The following is a 9,281-nucleotide window of genomic DNA, read 5'->3' as shown; positions in this document are numbered from 1 at the left end:
TATGTTATTATTTTCCTTTCTATTCAACTGCAAAATTATCCTAAAAACTAAACTTAACCAAACTCAAACAATATGTAAATTGAAGCTTTTCTTTGCATCGCTCTCTGCCTTTTTGTCGTCGTGCGAATGTGTGACGTTTATTAAAAGTATTTCTCAAAATGTTCCATTAAAGTCCCCCATGTATGAGTGACAACGTTACTCTTAAATTAGACGTATGTGCATCATTAACATTAAACTAACACATAATGTTCTTGTTTTCATTTTATATTATTTTATACGGCACTCCTTTCGAAAAATCTCGCAAACGAGACAAAAAGGGTTGTTTGTTGGTTATTATTATTTGAATCGAACATGTGTTAAAAATGTAGAGTCTTTTGTTTCGCAGGCATTAAACTGACTTTAAAATGTTTGACAATATAATTAAAGTACAATGGTTAAGTCTCATAAGTCTCCCATGCTGCCCTTTTTCATCACAGTTCAAAACCATAATTGAGTCGAAAAATAATAGTTACTGCAGACCACATATGCAGAAAAATAGCTGGTTGTTTGAAGGGTACTTCTGTTTTACGTCTCTAACCAGAAAAGTTTTTGTACATTTTGTGTCTTATGTGGAAACTTTTTGGAGCACAAAGTTTGAATTGTTTGCGAGAATTGTGAAATCTTCTTAATAAGAGCTCTAATTATATCCATATAAGAGTTTAAACTAAATCCCCTCGGCAAGAATTATGTTACAACTTTGTATCTATCTCGCTTACTGATCTAATTAAAAATTTTCGGTGCAGCTGAAGACTTTGAGCTTTTGTTTGATCCACGAGTAGCTCAAGTTCAATAACGAATAGAGTTGTTCATTAACGAGGTATTTTGTAAAAACTTTGTGTTTCTCACAGATTTTCGCAAATTGAGTCATTTGCGATTTATTTTAATTTTAATTTTAATTTTAATTTTAATTTTAATTTTAATTTTAATTTTAATTTTAATTTTAATTTTAATTTTAATTTTAATTTTAATTTTAATTTTAATTTTAATTTTAATTTTAATTTTAATTTTAATTTTAATTTTAATTTTAATTTTAATTTTAATTTTAATTTTAATTTTAATTTTAATTTTAATTTAATTTTAAGTTATTTAATTTTAATTATTTAATTTCAACTATTTAATTTTAATTATTTAATTTCAACTATTTAATTTTAATTATTTAATTTTAATTATTTAATTTTAATTATTTAATTTTAATTATTTAATTTTAATTATTTAATTTTAATTATTTAATTTTAATTATTTAATTTTTATTATTTAATTTTAATTATTTAATTTTAATAATTTAATTTTAATTATTTAATTTTAATTATTTAATTTCAACTATTTAATTTTAATTATTTAATTTTAATTATTTAATTTTAATTATTTAATTTTAATTATTTAATTTTAATTATTTAATTTAAATTATTTAATTTTAATTATTTAATTTTAATTATTTAATTTTAATTATTTAATTTGAATGATTAATTTTAATTATTTAATTTTAATTATTTAATTTGAATTATTTAATTTTAATTATTTAATTTTCTAAATTTTCTTTTTAATTTTTAATTTTAATTATTTAATTTTAATTATTTAATTTTAATTTAATTTTAATTATTTAATTTTAATTATTTAATTTTAATTATTTTAATTTTAATTTTAAATTATTTATTTTAATTATTTAATTTTAATTTTAATTATTTAATTTTAATTATTTAATTTTAATTATTTAATTTTAATTATTTAATTTTAATTATTTAATTTTAATTATTTAATTTTTATTATTTAATTTTAATTTATTTTAATTATTATTTAATTTTATTTAATTTTAAATTTAATTTTAATTTTTTAATTATTTAATTTTAATTATTTAATTTTAATTATTTAATTTTAATTATTTAATTATTTAATTTTAATTTTATTTAATTTTAATTATTTAATTTTAATTATTTAATTTTAATTATTTAATTATAATTATTTAATTTTAATTATTTAATTTTAATTATTTAATTTTAATTTTAAAGCAAGTAAATTTTTCACAATATCAGAAATTTATTGTGATGCGATTGTCTGATGTTTGATCAGATGAAAAATATTTAACGAACACAAATAAAAACTAAATAAATTTTTTTATTGTTATTCTCTCTATAAAGCATCAAAACAACGTCACGGCAGAAAATTTGAACAAGTGGCAACATTTCAGAATGAAATTTCAAATGAAATGTATCAGTTTTCATCTGAATGTCGATCAATTCGATTAAAAAAAATTGTTGATAAATCTTTTAAAAAATTCTGCTTTAAAAAATGTTCGCAGGTAAGTTTTTTTCTATTTTAAAAACTATTTTCACTTAATTTTTTCATTTTCAGCAATTTTCTTGCTGTTGTTTGTCACAAGTGCATCCGCCTGGTTCGAAACGTGTGACAGACAAATAATTTTAGCTCCACAAACTACAACGACAATTTCTTCTTCGGGCTATTATGCTGCTGGATCTTCGTGTCGTTATGCTATTGAAGCTCCTCAGGGCTTTACGATCAACGCTGATTGTGACATTCAAATTTATCGAGTAAGAATTTTTTACTAAAATTTAATGAAATTTTCAAAAAAATTTTTTTTTTCAAAGGAATCAAATGGAAATTGCAACAATGAATTATTTTACGTGATGAAAGATGGAAGTAAAGAATTATTGGGCAGTGAATATCTTTGTGGTTCAGGAAAAGTTAGTCGTACATCGAAATTTAATCGTCTTACCCTTGCTTATACTTCTGGCACGAGAAATGTTGGGCAATTTACTTGTCGAATCTCATTGAATTGCGATTGTGGTTGGAGTGTCAATGTAAGATCTTAATTTTTCATTTCACAAAAAATTTCTTAATTTCCATTAAAAATTAGAGCAAAATCGTTGGAGGTCGAGTAGCTGGCGTCAATGAATACATCTCAATGGTTGGTTTAATCGATTTAGCAGGAAGTTCTGTTTTTTGTGGAGGAAGTATAATTTCGCCATTTTACATCTTAACAGCTGCCCATTGTTTCACGGGATCTCTTTTGACTGTTGGCAACGTTGGAGCTCTCGTTGGCGATCACGATTACACAATTGGAACTGATACAAAATACTCTTCATTATACAGAATCTCTCAAATCATTCGTCACGGATTGTTCAATGCCAAAACCCATGAAAACGATATCGCTCTGGTTCGAACTTCAACGGAAATTCAATTCAACAGTGCAGTTGGCCCAGCATGTCTTCCATTTGCCTTTGCTAATTCAGCTTTTGATGCAAATGTCCCGTTAGAAGTCCCGGGATGGGGAACAACGTCATTCGCGGGAAAAGTTTCGTCAGTTTTGCAAACTGTTCAATTGGTAACAGTTGATTTGACGACTTGCAAACAACGCGGCATGAGCAGTGTAAATTCTGGACAATTGTGTACTTGGGCAGATCGAAGAGATACGTGTCAATATGACAGCGGCGGTAATTTGTATTATCGTTATAACAAGTTGTACACAATTGGGATTGTTAGTTATGGCGGAACATGTGCTTCGAATGTACCGGCGGTCAATACAAAGATTCTTGCTTATTTGACATGGATCAGAGCGAATGCAGTTGGAGCCAATTTTTGTGATGCTTAGTTGTCAAAGGTTATCTGAATAAAGCATTTTGTTTGGAAGAATGTTTTTCCTCTTCTTTAAAAGTGCTTGAAATACGTACAACTTCCCATTTAACGAAACTGTTTAACTGAAAAATTTTTGAAATTTGCATTGGGTTAAAAATCTTGAATGTGCATTAGGTCAATTATATCAAAAATGTCAACTGGGCAAAAATACTGAATGTACATTAGGTAAAACTTTTCAAATGTGCATTGGGTCAAATTTTTAAAATGCACATTGGGTCAAACTTTTAAAATGCACATTGGGTCAAAAACTTTAAATGTGCATTGGGGAAAATGTTTAAAAATGTCAACTGGGCAAAAATACTGAATGTACATTGGGTAAAACTTTTCAAATGTGCATTGGGTCAAATTTTTAAAATGCACATTGGGTCAAAAACTTTAAATATGCATTGGGGAAAATGTTTAAAAATGTCAACTGGGCAAAAATACTGAATGTAAATTTTAAATATGCTTTGGGGAAAATGTTTAAAAACGTCAACTGAGCAAAAATACTGAATGAACATTGGGTAAAACTTTTTAAATGTGCATTGGGTCAAATTTTTAAAATGCACATTGGGTCAAAAACTTTAAATGTGCATTGGGCAAAATGTTTAAAAATGTTAACTGGGGCAAATTTTGAGTATATAATTCTTTAAAAAGTTAAAATATGCATAGGGAATTTTCCAATTGTGAACTGGGCTTTTTTTAATACAAACCGTTTAATGGGAATTTTTACGTTTTATGCCAAAAACGAAACTTAACCCAATTTGCTGATTCATCAAAAGTTTACGCAGCTGCTTGCCATTAAATGACTCAAAGGTATCTTTTTGCTCAGTTTAAAAAAATATTTTTGTGGCTCCTAATTTTAAATTTTCAGAATTACCTCGTTTGAAACCTAAATCTCTTTGTCGTTCGTCGTCTAAATATTTTCCTGCTAAATCGTTGCAAAAGTTTCCCGTTACTTCTATGACGTCACGATGAGATCTAAACTAGATAAAACTGATATTAATTTCATTATGTTTATTCAAATGAAAATTTATACTTATCATGTTTGTGGTACACACAAAAATACGACGACGACGAAACTACAAAAACATTTCTCGTTCCAAAACGAAACGAAATTCAGTATCAGTTTTCAACTAAATGTCCAAAGTGTTCGATGTAATTAATTTTATTTTGTGTGCTCGAGCAAAACACCTGAAAATAAATAAATTTTCTGCAAGAGTAATAATAATGAAGAAGTTCTGTGAGTAGTTCATATGAACAATTTTCTTTAGTCAAATGCAGAAAACTGACTTCATTTTGCATCTCGCACACACAGCGTGTGAGTTTGATATCATCAGTTTATAGCATAATATAAATTTATTGCACTTACTTGAGTAAACAACAAGGAAAAGCTTACCTACGATGCAATTCATGGCACAAGTGTCTGGCACATAACAAATCGATGTTTATTGATTCTTTTGTTCCTTTTCCATATTTTGCTTTTCAACACACTCACACACACACACACACGAAGAAACGGTTTTATGCCCGCTTTAATGTGCATGTTTGTGAAAATTGAAAAGCAAATAAAATAAAGTCCTGGAAAATTCGCACAAACACAACGAGGCCAACTAAATATAATTTATGATATTACACTTTTATGTTCGTCGTACATTAAAAACGAGTCTTGTACTTGTTGTTTGGGCCATTCTTGCCTCCCAGCTAATCATTCATCATTTGTCTCTTCGTGCAGCGCTTCTATTAATCACCGGATTGACGATCGTGGCTCAACTGAAGCACGCCGACGCCTGGTTCGAGACATGTAATAGAATCATAAATTTAGCAGCTGGCGGTAAATCCACTGTAAATTCTCCTTTGTACAAGGCTAATTATAGAGCCAACTCATCATGTCGCTATCAAATAAGTGCACCGCAGGGATTCACGATAACAGCGACGTGTGATTTGAAAATTTATCGGGTATGTGAATTTTACATCATTGTTGTTTTGACCATATTACAATATGAATTAGGCAAGTGCAATTTCGAAAAATGTTTCACGTTATTTTAGATCATAAAAAAATAATAATAAAAATAATTCAAAAAAAATCATAAAAAATTCATAATCTGAAATTTTACGAAAATTTTGAAATTTCAAAAAAGTCATTAAAAAATTATTTATTTTTTTTTTGTTATGAAAATTTTCATTAAATTTTCAGTAAAAGATCTTAAATGTCTTTAAACTATTAAATTGAATATTAACATTATCAAAAAATACTGAGTTCTAAGAGAATTTAAAAATTTGTTATCGTAACAAAAAATGAAGTTAAAACTCGTTTTCTTAACATTTTTTGTTTAAAATTCTTATTTTTGAAAATTTTTAACTAAAAATTTTGAAATTTTAACTAATTTTGTATTTTTATATAATTTTATCTAAAATTATCATTTTTATGTCAAAAACATTGAAATTTCAACTGAAAATTTTTTAAAAAATGTTTTTGACACTAAATTGATAATTTATAAATAAAAATATTTAAAAATATAAAATTAGTTAAAATTTCAAAATTTTTCGTTAAAACTTTCAAAAATAAGAATTTTTAACGAAACATTTTAGGAGTTACGAATTTTAACATTTTTTTTCGTTAAGAAAACAGATTTTTATATTCTGTTAAAATTATCTACTTTATGGTAATGATAATAGAAAAAATATGTTTTTACCTCTTTCAGTATTTTTTAATAATTTTAATTATTAATTTAATTTTGATATTTTAAAGACATTTTAAATTTTTTATTTGTAAGTATTCATTACAAAAAAAAATTAAATTATTTTCCAACGACTTTTACGAAATTTCAAAACTTTTGACAAATTTTAAAAAATTTTTTGACAAACTTCAAATTTTTTAAAAATTATTGATAAATTGACTGCTTTTCAAGTCAATTAATTTTTAATTTAATTTAATTTTAATTAAATTAATAATTAATTTTAATAAAATTAATTTTTTATTAAAATTAATTTTTAATTTAATTTAATTTTTAATTAAAATTAATTTTAATCAACATTATTTTTTTAAAATTTAATTGATAAAGTAAATTTCAAAATTTTAAATTCAACCAATTTTTGATGTTTTTAATAATTTTTTGACTTAAATAATTTCTACCTTTGATTTTTTGGAAAAATTAAATAAAACTTAATGTGAAAAAATTTTTAAAGTTGCACTTACCTTTTTGTATTCACAGGATGCCAGCGGCAAATGTTCAGGAGAATATTTTTACGTGATGCGAAATGGAAGCACCGAACTATTGGGCAGCGAATTTCTCTGTGGCACAGGAACAATCACTCGAACCAGTCGATTCAATAAACTGACACTTGCCTATACTTCCGCAAGCAAGAATGTCGGGCAATTTTCTTGCTCCATTTCGACGAATTGCGATTGCGGTTGGAGCGTAAAGGTACATTTCATTTGCTTTTGATAAGTAGCTTAAATGCTTTTAATGAAATCGCATTTTGTAAAACAGAGCAAAGTCGTTAATGGGCGAGTTGCTGAAGTAAATGAATACATTTCAATGGCGGGAATTGTTGACCTTACAACTAACGAAGTTCGTTGCGGCGGAAGCATAATTTCGCCATTTTACGTTCTCTCGGCAGCGCATTGTTACAATACGGCCCAATTTTCGAAAGTTACGAATGTTGGAGTTCTCGTTGGAGATCACGATTATTCGACGGGGCAAGATACTCCGTTTTCCGCTTTTTATCGCGTTGCTTTAATAAAGAAACATGTCGGTTTTAAATCCATTACAAATGTTAACGATATTGCTTTGTTAAAGACATCCAAAGAAATTCAATTCAGTATCGCCGTTGGACCTGCCTGCTTACCATATGGCTTCGCCTCGAACTATTTCGATGACAATTTTGAACTTGAAGCTCCTGGATGGGGCGCAACATCATTCGGCGGACCAAATTCGAAAATTTTGCAAACGGTGAAACTGCATACGATGAAGATCGAAACATGCAAAAGCCGGGGAATGTTGAATGTAACAACGAATCAATTGTGTACGTTCACGAAGGGAAAGGACACGTGTCAGGGTGATAGCGGCGGCAATTTGTACTATCGCAGTAACAAACTGTACACCGTGTTGATTGTTAGTTATGGTTCGGGATGCGCGACAATTAATCCAGCAGTAAATACAAAAATTTCCGCATATTTGCCATGGATCAAGGCCAATGCTGTTGGCGCGAAATTCTGTGGTGCATGAGTAAGTTAAATTTTTTCGTTTTTTTAATTAAAACATTTTTTTATGGGATTTTTTAGGCACACGATGCATTTCCATTAGATAGATGTTTACCAAAAAAAAAAGGCTGCGAATAAACAAAAAACTCGAACCCCCTTTCTTTTTTCTCCATCGTCACACAGAACATTTTTTTTCCTTTTATTATGTGCTCATTTTTAATGAAAAAGACATTTTCCATTACAAAAGTGCAACATCTGGTACAAATGTTACATTTTTTTTCGTTCTCCTTCATCGTGAATCCTTCCCGGTAAAGCCGTAAAGCGAAAAAGGGAGAATTTTCTTTTTTCTAGTTCACGACGACGACAACTTGCTGATACCGCTTCTTTCGTAGACAAACAGATTGTTACGCTTTACTTCATCCAACATAATAGCAATAAAGCATTAATGCATGATGAACACAGTGAAAAAAAAAGTGAAACATGAAGAAAAAAACACTTTTTTTTCTGCAACATAATATACGATGATAATGAGAATGTTCGTCGATGTTTTTTTTTCGCATCGTATGTAATAATAACAATCACAATAATGGGTGAGTAAGAGTGACTGAGTTGGAAGATTTAGAACTGAAAAAAGGCATTCTTTCATAAATGTTAAAATGTGCTGAAAATATTGTTTACAATTACTTTTTATGTGAGAAAAATGTGGAACGAGCATGAAAGTTGCGGGAAATTTGAATTTATTTCAATTTTTTAATAAATAATTAAATAATAATCTAAAAAATTAAAAAAAATATTTATCAGAAAATTCAATTAAAAATTTCAAATTATGACAATTTTTTTGACTTTAATTAGGTACGTTATATTTTTTTTATTTGAATTTTAATTTTTTTTTTAAATAAAATAATAATTTTTATTAATTTTTAAATTTTAATTAAAAATTATAATTAAAAATTATTTTTAACATTTTACGACTTTAATTACGTTATAAAATTTTAATTTAATTTTTATATGAATTTTAATTTTTTTTAAAAAAAATATTTTATTAATATTTTTTTAAAAAAATAATTATTTTATTTTATATTTATAAAAATAAAAATATTTTTTGTAAAAAAAATTTATTTAAAAATATAATTTTATTTTTTTTAAAAAATTTTAAAAATAATTTATTAGGATTATATTAAAAAAATATTTTATAAAAATTTATTAAATTTAATTAAAAAATAAAAATATTTTTTAAAAATAAAAATTAAAAAAAGGTTAAATAAAAAATAAAAATTTTTTTTTTAAAAATATTAATTATTTTTTTAAAATTTAATAAAATTGAATTAAATTTTTTTTAATTTATTTTTTTTTTCAAAAAATTATTATTATTTTATTTTAAATCATTTTTTAATTGTAATAATAT

At 25.8% G+C, this 9,281-nt stretch overlaps 2 protein-coding genes across 2 annotated transcripts; both read left to right on the top strand.

Moving 5' to 3' along the window:
* The first annotated feature begins 2,226 nt into the window (after positions 1-2,226).
* Positions 2,227-3,679, top strand: LOC134826897 (venom serine protease-like). The gene is made up of 4 exons (XM_063839401.1): positions 2,227-2,335; positions 2,389-2,585; positions 2,643-2,855; positions 2,912-3,679. Exons 1-4 carry the CDS (start codon positions 2,326-2,328, stop codon positions 3,644-3,646), a joined length of 1,155 nt encoding a protein of 384 aa, XP_063695471.1. The 5' UTR covers positions 2,227-2,325; the 3' UTR covers positions 3,647-3,679.
* A 1,616-nt stretch (positions 3,680-5,295) lies between these two features.
* On the top strand, positions 5,296-7,901 carry LOC134837828 (venom serine protease-like). Its single transcript, XM_063853218.1, has 3 exons — positions 5,296-5,628; positions 6,885-7,097; positions 7,164-7,901. The coding sequence occupies exons 1-3, from the start codon at positions 5,296-5,298 to the stop codon at positions 7,899-7,901; spliced, it is 1,284 nt and encodes a 427-aa protein (XP_063709288.1).
* Positions 7,902-9,281: the final 1,380 nt, after the last annotated feature.

This window comes from Culicoides brevitarsis, chromosome 1 (assembly GCF_036172545.1).
Source record: "Culicoides brevitarsis isolate CSIRO-B50_1 chromosome 1, AGI_CSIRO_Cbre_v1, whole genome shotgun sequence".
Taxonomy (NCBI): domain Eukaryota; kingdom Metazoa; phylum Arthropoda; class Insecta; order Diptera; family Ceratopogonidae; genus Culicoides; species Culicoides brevitarsis.
The sequence above is the reverse complement of the archived record's forward strand: the minus strand, read 5'-3'. Positions and strand labels throughout refer to the sequence as shown.

Bases quoted from the DNA above. Each gene is read 5' to 3' on its own strand.
- LOC134837828 (XM_063853218.1), top strand. From the start codon at position 5,296: ATGATATTACACTTTTATGTTCGTCGTACATTAAAAACGAGTCTTGTA. The intron at 5,629-6,884 runs GTATGTGAATTT...TTGTATTCACAG, and splicing joins GTGATTTGAAAATTTATCGG to GATGCCAGCGGCAAATGTTC. The intron at 7,098-7,163 runs GTACATTTCATT...TTTGTAAAACAG, and splicing joins ATTGCGGTTGGAGCGTAAAG to AGCAAAGTCGTTAATGGGCG.
- LOC134826897 (XM_063839401.1), top strand. The intron at 2,586-2,642 runs GTAAGAATTTTT...TTTTTTTCAAAG, and splicing joins GTGACATTCAAATTTATCGA to GAATCAAATGGAAATTGCAA. The intron at 2,856-2,911 runs GTAAGATCTTAA...ATTAAAAATTAG, and splicing joins ATTGTGGTTGGAGTGTCAAT to AGCAAAATCGTTGGAGGTCG.